Source organism: Epinephelus lanceolatus, chromosome 7, assembly GCF_041903045.1.
Source record: "Epinephelus lanceolatus isolate andai-2023 chromosome 7, ASM4190304v1, whole genome shotgun sequence".
Taxonomy (NCBI): Eukaryota; Metazoa; Chordata; class Actinopteri; order Perciformes; family Serranidae; genus Epinephelus; species Epinephelus lanceolatus.
In genome coordinates this window covers 45,591,987-45,606,234 of record NC_135740.1, presented here as the reverse complement: position 1 = coordinate 45,606,234, position 14,248 = coordinate 45,591,987, and the positions used below count along the sequence as shown (strand labels likewise).

Genomic DNA, 14,248 nt, shown 5'->3' with positions numbered 1-14,248 from the left:
TCAACTAAAAGTGTGTGTCATCCAAGCTCTAAGGCGTCTTAATTTGTATTTTTGTTTGTTTAGTGACATGAGGACTATTTATGGACTTTTGGCTATAGCGGTTTGAGTGCTGGTTTGTGTTTCTTTAAAGACTTTAAAGACTCAAACGAGGCTTTTTAAATGTGTTGCAGTGGTTAAATGTAATGTGTTAACTAACTAGCTTACAGTACCTTCTGTTTAAAAACATCTCAGGTGTAGAAAATACAGTGTTACAATGAAACACAGATAACTCGATATGCAGATATTAAGACAAGATCACAACACGGTGACAGAATATATTTAGCTCTTATTATTTCATTTAATGCCAACCACACTAAAATGTGTCTTCATTGAAGTAGAAATGATTCAGTGGGTTCAGAAAGCAAAGTGACTCATTAGTATCCATCTGCTAACAGCTAACAACAATGAACCACCCTGTATGTTTACAACTGTTAGTTACATAACTTGGTCATAATTTTAGGCTCACTGCTTAGTTTAGTTTTTCTGCTTCAGAGCAGAAAGAAAAACTAAAGTCAACATGCTAGCGTCAAGTTAACAATAGGCTAACATATAAAGGCTATTTGGTTCCCTGATTGTCTGGGTTACGATAAGACAATAAGTAAAAGTTTGTACGTTTCAAGAGCATCTAGCAGTAAACTACAACAACACTACTGAATAAAATTCAGTGTACTATTACAACAATCACTTCCTGGAGTTCAGAGATATAGTCAGTGTGCTAACAACAAGATGATACACTAACAAGATGTGTACATCAAACACCAGTTAGCTTGTTCCATGCTATGTTTCCTAAAATACAACAAATGTAAATTTGTGCATCGTTCAGTTTCTCATCTAAGGCGACAGCTAACTGCTAATGATGACCCAAATTCTGTCTCTGTTTAGCAACATCACTTTTTTTTTTAACTTCTCAGTTTCGACATTAAAACAGGCAGAAACATAAAGGTCCACATGCTAAAAATAAGCTAGCGCTAATGTATAACTTTGAGCTAATAAGTCTGTTTTCCTGCCTTTCAGTTTTTCAACTGTGAAGTTAAGTCAGCTTCAAAGTTGGTATTACCAAAACAACGTAATAATACATGCTAACAAGATTTGCACGTTTTACTGCAGCTAGTTTGTTCCATGCTAAACTAGCTTTAAATGAATCAAAACTAAATCACAAAACATGTTTATGTGTGTTGTGTTTAGACATCATGGTGACTTTTAAAACTGCCACTAATGACCTGTCTGCGTTGTTCCAATTTACAATTCTTTACCGATCCGTTTTCACATTAAAAAAGGCAGAAACATAAAAGTCAACAAGCTAACGTCAAAGTAATAATAGCACAGTGTCTTACTTACAGCTAATAAGTGTGCTTCAAAATCAGTAGTATGAAAACAATGCAGTTTCGTGATAATTCATGCTAACGAGAGTTTACTGAACATTTTACTGCAGCTATTTTGTTCCATGCTAACCGGCTTCAAATGAATCAAAAGTAAATCACAAAACATGTTTATGTGTGTTGTGTTTAGACATCCTGGTGACTTTTAAAACTGCTACTAATGACCTTCTTATTCCACTTTATAATTCTTTACTGATATGTTTTCACATTGTAACAGGCAGAAACGTAAAAGTCAACAAGCTAACCTCAAAGTAATAATAGCACAATAAGTCTGTTACCCTGGCTTCCATTTATTCAACTATTAAATTACATCAAAACTGGTAGTTAGACGTCAGCATTAAATGAAAAGAACACAGTTGCATTTCCAAGATTTCAGTATTACTAATGCTAACTGCAAAATAATAGGCTACATGCTAGTTTGGCTAGTTTGTTTCATGCTAAACTGGCCACAAACTCAAATGTAAAGCAAAAAGCATGTGTTGTGTTGAAAGAATAGTAAATCTGTGTCATGTAGCATCATTAGCATCATCTAAACCTCTTGTGAACATACTGAATGTTAGCAAATATGTCAAAACTCACTTTTAGTGTTTTTATATCAAAGCAGGAGGAAAAGTAAGAGCCAACATGTTGAGTCATGTTAGCAATATGCTAGGGTGTTCAAAGCAAAACGAAGAAAAACAAAAAACACTTTGGTGTGTGTTTTGTTTGGACAGCCAGGTGAATCTTTATGTAGCATCATTAGCATCTCTGTTAAAAAGGCCGCAGCCAACTGGCTACCATTCACCTGAGAGCATTACACGTGTTGTGAAAGGTGCTATAACTGATGAACAGGAAAAGACATATAAAAATCAACATGCTAACGTGACGATGACAGGCTGACAAAATGCTAACTGGTGAAAACAGAGGGGAGTGTATTGTGTTAGCGTACTCCCTGCTAGCCTCCCTCTGTGGATCTATAAGTGGAGCTGATGGAAGGTTGGACTCAGTATGATTTACATAATTGGGATGTTAATTTGTTAAGCCGTGGGAGTTGATTATGTTGCATATTGATTGTGTTGTGCTGCTGTGAGGTCACACACCTCTTTAACGAAGGTATGCACAGCGCAGGGAATTGTGGGAGTCTGATTAAAAATACAACGTTAATATTCCTGCTGACACGGTGCATTCTGACGTGTGTGTGTGTGTGTGTGTGTGTGTTATGAAAACAGTGTGTGAAAGCCAGCAGTGTTCATCGTTTTTTGTGCAGTGTGTATGCTCCCCTCGAGGCTGATGGATGGATGGATGAGGAGGTGAAAAGAGGAGTAGAGGGAGGGGAAACTCCACCTGGTCTTACCAGTCTCCGGGTGCTCCATCTCGCCGATGCTGCCGTCAGGTGTGGTCCGCTCGTAATGGTCCTCAGGCAGCGCCAGGGGCCCGATCCGCGGCCCTGACGACGACTTTGAGCTGGGCGTCTCCGACTCCTCCAGGCCGCTGTCATAGTAGCTGTGCTGGGACGCGTCCTGCAGGTCCTGTGCCTGATTGGCCGTGGAGAAGGTCACTCGGCGGTGGGGGAGCTGTGATTGGCAGACAGAGAGAGGAGCGGGCAGGATTAGTTTCTCAAACTCATAATGACACTTTAAGTTAAATTTAACATACGAGCTGGTTTTATTGAGAATCAGTGAGTCTGATGCAGATGAAGCAGTTTAAATGATTAAAGACATCAAGCAGGAGCCAGACTGTAAAAATAACTTTAAAGAAGTCATTTAGACACAGCGACTCCAACAAACACTTCTCAAAACTTTCATCACTTCACACTCAAAGTTCCCAAACTCGCTGATTTGATTTCTCACTTTAATTTTGCCCCTCAAACCGCGAGAATCAGTCAACTCTCAGATCATCACCACAGATCTCATTTCATCTCGTCACTGCTTTCATGTCATCTTATTTCATTTTACATCTAATCTTCTGTCATATTTTATATAAAAACCAGTCAGATGAAGACACTGACATCAATCTCTGACCAACACCCAGCACTGCGTCACACACTCAAATCAGAGCAGGGAAATTAATTGGTGACTTAAAAAGAACATCTGACGTGATAAAAAATGTTTCCCACTACTGTTCACCATCAGTGAGTCGAGGCCGGCTAATGTTGTAATGACGAGACGTGATCAGATTCAGTAAGTAAGAGCTGACCAATTTTCACACCGGCCAGTGAGGATCAAGTTTGTCATTTCAGCCTTAAAAAATCAAATTAAGCTTCTTCAAAACTGACAAAACACCAGATGAAATGTAAAAACATCAGGTATAAGGATGCATGAAAACCTGCATATTTTCAAATAAAATAAAAACTCATTTAGACTCCTTCTGTGGAGTTATGTAGCTTTACATAAGATACAAATGAACACAAACATACAAAGAACCATTAAATTGAATACATCAGAGCACATTAAATATTTTAAACATAAAATATAATATAATGGATATCAGTTTGGGTTTCTTTTGATTTTGATAGGGCAACAGGCATTAACTGGCTACTAACCAGTTAATTTTTGCGAAAAAATAAATATATAAAACACAAAATGACCTGAAATACAAGAGGCCTTTCCTTTGAGTTCGGCGCTCCCTTGACTCAGTGTGCTTTAGCGCCAAGTTAGCACCATGTTAGCACCACGTTAGCGTTATCCATTCAGAGATGGTGACATTTAGATGCTTTGTGTTGTAAATGTTTTCCCTCCTATTTTATTTCTGTTTGCTGTGCTAACACACAGCCAACTTGCTGCATTAACATGAGGAAACATAGTCCCCACTGCCCACCCTTGTCTTAACCTGTCACTAGCCGCTCTGCTCTGCGCACCACCCGGGTCAGGTGGAAGCTAGCTAGCCAATTTCGACTGGTAACACCATGACAGGGACTGGACATGTTGCGGAAACATGGTGGACACCCTCTGGTCTCCCCTGAGGTCACCTAAGCAAGCAGCTTCTTTTGAGTCGCAAAACCCTTTAAGCATTGTTGACTATGTTAGCACCACTAGCTGTGTTGACATTGCTAACAGAGCTAACAAAGCTAACCGTGGAGACATAGCTAACAATGCTAAAGAGGTTTCTGTGGCTCAAAACTGAGCCGCCTCCTCACCAGGGTGACCTGTGGGAATACTGTAGGGTGAGCACAGTGTTTCAAAAGCAACGTTGTTGGGTTGGGACAGCGTTACTAACGGTAATCCACCAATGAACGGCTATGCTAGCTAACGTTTGCTCCCACCAGATGTGGCTGGTATTTACTATGCAGTAAACTGAAGAATAGCAAAATTAATCTACAGACAGATGTGTAACCGAACAAAAATGTTCTCGGTGGTCAATTGATTAATGACTTAACCAACAATAACAGTTGATCACTGTTATCCCTAATTTTAAGAGTTTAAGGCACTAATCATGAACTGCTACGTCTCACATTGAGCTTTCTTACAAATCATTTCCCACCTCTTTCCCCTCATTCTCTAGTTATAAAATGCCCAAAAATATGATTAAAGAATATTTAAAATACACAAATATTTTAAGATCACTTATATTATGTATTACAACCACTGTGAGGTCACTATTGAAACTAAAGGAATTATTATTATTCTCTTAAATGAATCACATTTTTCAGGTGCTCAAAAACTTTCATGGGCTTGTCTTTTGCCTGGGGTGGAAACTGTGGAGCATGCTCAGAACGCCTCAGCCAGTTTGGGTCTGACTGACTGTAGGAGTCACTTTATCAGGGTGTGTTAGTCCCACTGTGACAAATTCACGTTAGTGCGATTTTATTTAGACACATCCACACACAAACATGTTTACATTGATTTTCAAAGTCCAGTTTTAGTCGGACTGACACAATAAATCTATTTTCTCTGATGTCATGAAAACGTACTGTTTGTTTTAACTATTTGTGGACATTTCCAGCTGCTGTTCGTCTATTTTGTGTTAGCTGCTAACTGCTAACAGCTGCTATTTTAAATCTCTCGCAGTGGGTCGCACACATAACACATCATCAAAACATCAGAGCTGTGCCGCCCATGATCCCATCCTGCCGATTGTCCTTTCCATACAGACATCATTTCAGCGCTGTTACAACTTTCTGTGGGCCATGATCGTACTTTATATACAGGACGGTGAGGCAGAACAACAGCGCCATATCCCCACCCTGAACAGGCAGTGTAAACATGTGAGGGCCTGTTTTTAGCTGATGGAGCTTTAATCTAATGTGAGTTTGATTTTTTTTCTGGAACTGAAGCCTTTATCTTTCATGACATCTCCTCTCACATGACTCTAAATTTAAATGAGATTTCATTACATTAAATTTGGACATGTGTTTGGTTGCTCTCCCGCAGAGTGTTTCTGTCATGAAGCACATTGTTTTAATAAAAGCAGCAGGCTGAACACACACTTTACTGCTCCATTTACTGTGTTTCTGGGGGTGTAAGGTAGCTGTCTGACTCGTGTGTTTGATGCTTTTGTAATTAGAATACAATTAGCCTCCCTATAGCGCTACAGGGACACACACACACACACACACACACACACACACACACAATGCGCAAATACACACGATGCTGCCAAACAAACAGTGTCCTAATTCAAAGGCACACAATGCACGGTCAAACATTTCAATCACACACGCACACACAGCTGACCGGCCCGGGCTGATAAAGAGCAGCATCCCTGGCTCGGCAGATACTCCATCACCATGGCAACTGGGCGCTGTCAGGACCCTGAACCAGTCAAACCAGCAGATCAGCTGCTCATCACACAGGAACACTCTTTTTAATGCTTTTATCTGCCATATTTCTAAGCAGCTTTTCTTTTTTTTTTTACAGCAGCTGAAAGATTCGCTGCCACTTCAGAAAAAGTGTTTATGGTTCAGGGATTCAAACCAGCAACCACCTGGTTAACAGCCTGCACTCTAATCCTCACAGGCTGCCCCCCTGTTACACTCCAAACTGCTGCATGATGAAGCATCACCAGTCAATTCCTCTGCTGTGTGCATTTAAAACAGTCCGAGAGCTTCGGCTGAGTGGATTTAAAAATATCTGTAATTGTGCAGAACGCAGGTAAAACCCTGCCAGACTTAATGTCAGCGCGGTGGAAAATGTACAAAACTCAAACCACAGCGGAGCTGTCCTTTAAACTGCACAAAGTGCTGTCAAGGCATCAAAAGCGCAGATCCCTGGTGCTTCAGGCGACAGGCTCCTGTCCAGGTAAACACATTCAGATGCACAGTAATAACTGAGTAGATCTGAGTACTCGCACTTCCTGTATCCATTCCAGAGTATTACGTAATGTGAGCAGGTGTTTTAACCCACCACACTGTCACTGCTACCATTTTCTGTTTCTCTACATCCGTGTCTGCTCACTGTGCATCTCCTGGATGTGAAAGAGTGTCCACGGTGTGTGTTTTAGATTTCAGAGCAGAACATGCAGATCAATCTGGACGAAATTTGGCAGCAAGATGAAAGTTTATTTTAAATATGGACGACATGACAAACGACTATTTTTCCATGTTTTGTCACAAGCTGAAAACAAGTCATTTAAAATGTATTGAAACACCTGTTATATCAGTGGGAACGCAGCACGCTCCAGTTTGCTTTGGAAAACGTTGGGCGCTGATGTAAAGAATATGTGATGTTTCCCGAGCTGTTTATTTTAAAGATGACAGACGAGCTTTTCACTGTTGTACCGCCAGTTTTTGTTTCCTCCCGCCTCTCGCAGGATTCCCAAAACAAATAATACCGAACACAGTCAAACATTTCCATTTGCCAAATATTCAGATTGGTCCCTACCTGAGACCCTGCAGCGGTCTCCCAGCTAAATATGTGTGTGTTAGGAAACGTGGTGTGGCAGTTTGTGTTATTAATAACTGCTTCCTGCTTCCAGCTTCCTCTGCTCTGTTTGCTGTGTGAGCATTAGGAAATAAATCACATCTATATATACACATGAAGAGAGAAATGAAGCGGATCAAATCGTCTCCATCCCTCTCCTGCCTGTCTGTCACCTCCAGCGCACACACACACTCACACACGCTCTGCACGAGCCCTGTGTTTGTCTGCCCTTTGTGTGTGTGTGTGTGTTTGTTTGCTGGAAATAGAAGTGCCACCTCAGCAGGTTGCACCATGGGAAAGTGGAGCAGATCAGAGGGGAGGAATTTAAAGACCAACCAACATCCAGAACAACCTCCACCTCAGCCTCAGCCTCCGCCTGGCCGCCATCTTCTGCCCCATGCAAGACGTCCCTGTTGTTCCACATCTGCGCCACGCAGAGGACAAAATGTCCGCCATCTACCTGACCGAACGCCTTAGTGTTCCTAGCTGTCCTATTTTCTGGTCAAACCTGAACCTCAGAGAGACAGCAGGCCTCAACAACCAGACAAACTCCCCCAACTACAGCTGGAAACCTGCAGACTGCCGGCATTCACAGAGTGAGAATCACTGATTAAAGACTTTTGATGGAGGATGAAGCCGTGTGACAAAAAGACCCAAGAGCCAAGAGGATGAAGATTGAAGTTTGGTTGAGTGGTTTCTGAGGAGCCGATCTGAAACAGGACCCTGCAACATCCACCAGAAATCAACCAAACCCGGTCTTAGAGGAACCAGAGTAGGTCGGATCTAAAACCAGAGGAGGTTGAATCTAACATGACTGAATCTAACTAAAGAGCGGAGCCAGACTCTGGTCCTGGATCAGGTCTAGGTTACCAAGCAGTCGACCCATGAAGACCTCAAGCTGGCAGTAAGGAGATAAAACTAAACACCTCCAAATGAAACCGAATCAAATCAAGTCGTTTGCCTTCCAGTTCACCCTATAAGAGTGACTTTAATTAAATGCACAGTAATATTCCACCGTTATTATGAACATGACAATATCCTGAATTCGATGCAGTTCATGTTAACAGCATATTATTGTATTTGGACAATCTGAATTGGGCCTCTTTCTAAATGAAGTATTCTCCGATTAAGACGTTAAGACGTTAATGGACTGCACGTGTACAGCGCCTTTCTCGTCTGCTGACCACTCAAAGCACTTTACACTACGTCACATTCACACACTGGCGACCGAGGCTAGCATACAAGGTGCCACCTGCTACTCAGTAACCATTCACAAGCTCTCACACACTGACGGAACAGCTATCCAATGCAATTTGTGGTTCAGTATCTTGCCCAACAACACTTCGACATGTGGTCTGGAGGAGCTGGGGATCAAACCGTCCATCTTCCGATTAGTTAACAACCTGCTCCACCTCTGAGCCACAGCCACCCTGTGGGATAAGCTAAAATTATTCAAGTTTTAATGGCATTCTTTGGGCATGTATACAACACGTTCAGAATGTGCGCCTCAAGTGGGGTTGTATCGCAGCTTCCAACACATGACCTCTTGTCTGTTTACGATCAGCTCTGTGCTGCGTACAGAAACCAACTCACCCTCAGTTTATGAGGCTGAGGTAGAGATGAATGCACACTTTTATCTCTATTTTATTTTGTTACTTTATATTTACATACTTCTGTTTCATACTCTTATTCTTGCTTCTTAAAATTCTCTGTTCTTTACATCGGAGCGACTGTAAATGTAAATGTCTGCACAGCCGCATGTCAACAGGAATATTAGTGGAATATTCATTTTCATTAGTTGTGTAAACAGCGAAGCAGGAATATTTTCCTTTGAAGAAAAAGGGCAAAAGGTGGAATATTTTGTGCATGTTTATTTGTTGAGTTAGTTAAAGCTGGTTGAGGTTAGTGAAAGATGGTGGTGTTGATTGAAAGAGGTCAACAGTGAGTGGTGGTAGGAGAAGAAATGCAGATGGTGGGTACACAAATTTACAACTGGGTTGGGAACTGGAGGGTCGTCGGTGCAAGTCCCTGTATGGACCAAGTATGGAGCGTTGACTGGTAGCTGGAGAGGTGCCAGGGCACTGCCAAGGTGCTCTTGAGGAAGACACTGAACCAGCAACTGCTTGCAGCATTTTATAGGTTTTACACTGATTGTTGGAGTCTGAAACAGTTCTGTATTCTAGATTAAGTCTCTAAATCATTACAATTAAACATGTGTAACGGCAACAATGCAGCAGTCTTATTATTAGTCTTATTTATCCTCATGTCGCCCTCTGTTCTCAGATGTTAATGTTCAGTTTTAACCGTCCGAACACTCTGTATATACCAGTCATGAGCGCACTCTGTGAATCCATTGTGACGGTGATGAAGGTTGGTAATTAAGGATTCAGAGAGGAGCGGCTCGTCGTGGCCTCCTTCCTCAACATCAAACTGTTAATGCTGCACTTTGACTGGAGCTCCTGCTCATTTCTGCACTGAAGAATATTCAGTCCTCCGCAGGCAAAAAATGCACACATGCACTTTTATGTAAAACAAGGAGGCATGATGAACCATTTTTCCTTGAATCCATAGTAGCTGACCTTCATTACCATCGCTGAGTGAGACGCCGAGGCCATGAATATGCTGCTGAATCCATCATGCAGAAAGGCTGAATTAAAGAGGCTTTAAATGGAGCACAACACAGAGTTTATACAAGATGGCTGCAAAGAGAGAGAGAGAGAAGGCTGCACGATGTGAGTCTGTCTGAGACTGAATTACACCCAGAGAAACAAAAGAATAATTACTTTGGTATGTTTCACTAACAGGCTGTGGAGGAGGAGGTGTATGAGGAGCAGGAGCAGGAGAAAGAGGAGCAGAGTAAGAAGAGCAGAGAGGAAGAGACTGAAAAAAGAGGAGCAGAAGGTGGAGGAACAGGATGGAGGATAAAAATGACCAAAGGTGGAGGACAACACTGGAATTAGAGGAATAAGATGAATGAAAAGGAGCTAGGGATGGAGGAGCAGAGGAGGAGAAACAGGAGCATAAGAAGGTAAGTGAGAAAACAGAAGGGAGAGGAAGACAGTGAGCCAAGAAGAGGAGACGTGGAAGGAGCAGTAAGACTTAAAGTAGGAGGAAGAAGAGCAAAACTAAGAGACAACAACAGGAAAAGGGTAAAGAAAGGAATTCACAGGAGGACCAAGAGGAGGAAAAAGAGTGAGAGAAAAGGAGCAGCAGGAAGGAGAAGAAGAGTGGGAGGACTATAAAGAGGAGTAGGAGGGTGAGGAAGACCATGATGAAAGAAAAGCAAAAGAAAAAGGGGGGGGGGGGGGGTGAGGAGCAGCAGGAGAAGAAGGAGCAAGAGGAGGCTAGCTGTGAGTTCAGACAGAATCCTGCTGCTGCTGCTCCTCGTCCTTCTGCAGGAGGTGACAGAGGAGAAGAGGAGGCCAGCTTAGGGTTCACAGAGATAAGAAGGCCAAGCGTCCTTCTCCTATTGCTGCTGCTCCTCCTCCTGCAGGAGATGGAAAAGGAGGAGAGGAGCCCAGCTTATGGTTCAGACAGATAAGAAGGCCAGGCTTTCTCCTGCTGCTGCTCCTCGTCCTCCTGCAGTAGGTGTGAGACAGGGAGCAGGATGGAAAAGGAGCAAGAGGAGGCTAGCTGTGAGCTCAGACAGAATCCTGCTGCTGTTGCTCCTTGTCCTCCAGCAGGAGGTGGAAAAGCAAGAGAGGAGGCCAGCTTAGGGTTCAGAGAGATAAAGAGGACAGGCCTCCTCATCCTGCTGCTGCTCCTCATCCTCCTGCAGTAGGTGTGAGACAGGGAGCAAGATGGAAGAGGAGTAAGAGGAGGCTAGCTGCGAGTTCAGACAGAATCCTGCTGCTGCTGCTCTTGTCCTCCTGCAGGAGGTGGCAGAGGAGGAAAAGGGAGGCCAGCTTGAGGTTTGGACAGATAAAAAGGACAGGCCTCCTCCTGCTGCTCCTCGTCCTCCTGCAGTAGGCGATAGAGGAGGAGAGGAGGCCAGCTTAGGGTTCAGACAGATAAGAGGGTCAAGCCTCCTCCTACTGCTGCTGCTGCTCCTCATCCTCCTGCAGGAGGTGGCAGTACAGGAGGAAGTGGAAGAGGAGGAGGAGGCGCGTTCACTGGGCCACATTGTTCAGAGATGATTAAAAACCAGCGAGAGGAGAAAACGCACGACGCCTCGCTGGCTGTTTGTCAGCCGAGACACGGAGAGGGAGATAACTGAGAGTGTGTGTGTGTGTGTGTGTGTGTGTGTGTGTGTGAGATCCTCATTACCTCCCTCTGTGGGAGATAAGAGTGTGTGAGGCTGCATTGTGCATGCTTATAAAAGTCTGTCCTTATCAAGTATGCATGCACACACACTCTTAAACCCAACACACACCCTCTCACACACACACACTCTCACACACTCGGCCCACGTGAGCAGCGGCTGCCAGCGATAATTCGACACAACTGTGTTGAATCCGAGTGGAGAATGAATGAGAAGTGGAAAAAAGCCGGAGAGAGACAGAGAGAAGCATCAGGACAGAGAGAGAAGGACTGACAGAGACGGAGACAGAGCAGAGCAGGTGTGTGTGTGTGTGTGTGTGTGTGTTTATATACAGTATGTGTGTATATATAAAAGTGTGTGTGTGGATCCTGCAGTGGTGAAACAAAATAAAGACAAAAAACTGCCCTGCAGCCAAAACAGCACTTGTCTGTCTGTCTGTCTGTCTCTCAGGTTGTGAGTTCGATGCTGCAGGCAGTGATCTCCTCTCTGGGAGAAACAGCCTGCAGTACTGAGCTGAGCAGGTGTGTGTGTGTCTGTGTGTTTCTACATATATATATATATCTCATATGCTCTCACACACACACGCACGCATGAGCAGAACATCTGGCTGCAGCTGCTGTTTGTCCTGAAACTTAAGAGTTACAGGTTTGATTGTCCTTTGAGCAAGGCAGCGATTAACACTGACCGTCTGCAGCTTCTGATCAATCAGCAGCTTTTATGTTAAATAAAACTCACAACTGAAACTGTGTGAACGCACAAAGGTAGAAATGTGCAGATGCACTCTTTTTGTCAGATTTATACAACTGTACGTTGGATTCTGTTTTATAAATCATGATCTTCGTGGAGCAACACCAGCCTCATCTACACACTGACAGTTCACATAAACGGATGTAAAAACGCCCTTAAGTGCACGTTTGCATATCTATACTTGTGCCCCTCCATCACTCGTTAGACCTGCTACTTTTGCTGAAGCAATGACTTTTTATTAAGCGGTAACGTCTGGGGCTGAGAAATGAAGCCAGAAACTGCAGTTCCTCTAATGTCCACTAGAGACTGGCTCCAACAGCGAGTCAATCCCCACAGATCTCCATGTTAACATGTAGAAATTAACATGTTAACAGCCTGGTACAAAAACAGTTTTGGTCTCTGTAGCTAATTTCAACATTCATGGCGACTGTAAAGGAGCTGAATTTATATAGAACTCACCTGTTTACATTTATTAAGGCTTAAAGCTGCCCTGTGGAGTTTTTACATATAAACCAATGTCCGTTACATTACAGGCACTGCCAAACGAGTTATTAGGATGATCACTGAACGCATCTCCACCACACAACAGTCTCTGGTTTGCTTAGAAGCGCTACTGCCTCTCAGGAGCGACATTCCCACGCTGTCGCACAGGAAATGATGCATTTCACATAGAGTTCAAAGAGCGCATGCGCAGTTGGAAATGTCGGAGACGACGAGGCTAGCAGAGGAGCTACTGAAAGATGTCTGAAAACCCAAAGAAAAGGCCCAGGAAAGCTTCCGAAGCCTCTGGAGCTGGTCCCGCTGGTCCTCCCCAACCTCTGCGACGTTCAGAAGAAGGAAAAAAGGCAAAACGAGAGAGTGACAAACGCAGAAATCAAACCACAGTAAAGCCTGTTTCACACAGAGCGCACAAAGCGCAGACCTCCGCCAACGAACCCATTCATTGTGTATGTGCTACTGCAGCGCAAGAGCGCACCGCTCTGCCGCCGAGCTGTCTGTATATTTGTTCATAGCAAATAAAACAACAAAAATTATTGGGTGGTAAATAGGTGTGTCATTTAGCTTTAGCTCTGACCCCTGGATAAATAAAGCAAAAAGCTAATGTTAGCATTTTGAAGAGCGATGGACGAGACTGAGGCTGCAAGGTTATACGTCTGTGGACATCCACTAACAGCTGAACAACTGGTGTGTGGTGCGGGAGCGTCACTCGTATTGCCGACGTCATCAAACGGCGCACGCTGACTGTTATTGTTGCAGTACTCGGAAAAACACGGCAGATGGCGCAAATGGGCAAAACTCCACAGGGCAGCTTTAAAGTTATTCATATTAAGGGGCGTCGCTGCTTTTAAAGACAGGTGGGTGCCGTTGCAATGAGTCGCTACATCACAGTGTTGGTTTACAGTAACTCTGTGTACACTTCCTCCTCCATCACTGTACAGGACTGATACTGTGAGGCTGGACTGACTCTGTGTTTGATCACTGATAATGGACACTGATCTGAGAGCAGCGGACGCAGTGAAGCGTCGAACAAACAGCAGCTCTGTGTTTCTATGGAAAGTTTCCACATGAATCCAAATGAAGAAGCTGCAGCAGGAAAATGAGTTTCCGTCAGAGCGCAGACGGACTGAAGCTATGCAAAACATGATGCTGTGTAAATGTGTGTGTTTTGATGAACCCTAAAGATTAAAATGTGCACACACAAAGAAAATAGATGTTTCCACAGCAGCCTTTAACACTGTGTGTGTCTCCATTTTACAGACTTCCTTTTCATGGTAATTATTTTAGACTATCCTGACACAACACCTGAGTCAGAACGACGTGCGATGAGTAAAGAACGACCCTGATCTTCTTCTGAGCCACAGACCTCCATCGTGGTTAAAAACACATCAGTGATCCACACTGTGTCACTAATGTTCCTTCACCGCCATGAACACACACACTGTAGTTTATTTGGACTCAGTCCCACATACACCGTCCTGCTGACA

The 14,248-nt window shown here is 43.5% G+C and overlaps 1 protein-coding gene across 4 annotated transcripts in view; it reads right to left on the bottom strand.

Moving 5' to 3' along the window:
• Positions 1-14,248, bottom strand: part of LOC117261207 (protocadherin-1-like) — a 288,574-nt gene that overhangs the window by 139,423 nt on the left and 134,903 nt on the right. For 3 of the 4 annotated variants that reach the window (XM_078169588.1, XM_078169590.1, XM_078169589.1), the window contains one exon: positions 2,752-2,971. In XM_078169588.1, coding sequence (XP_078025714.1) covers positions 2,752-2,971 — 220 coding nt within the window. Of the gene's footprint in view, positions 1-2,741; positions 2,972-14,248 lie in introns of all 4 variants that reach the window. The other variant, XM_078169591.1, reaches the window with a different exon arrangement.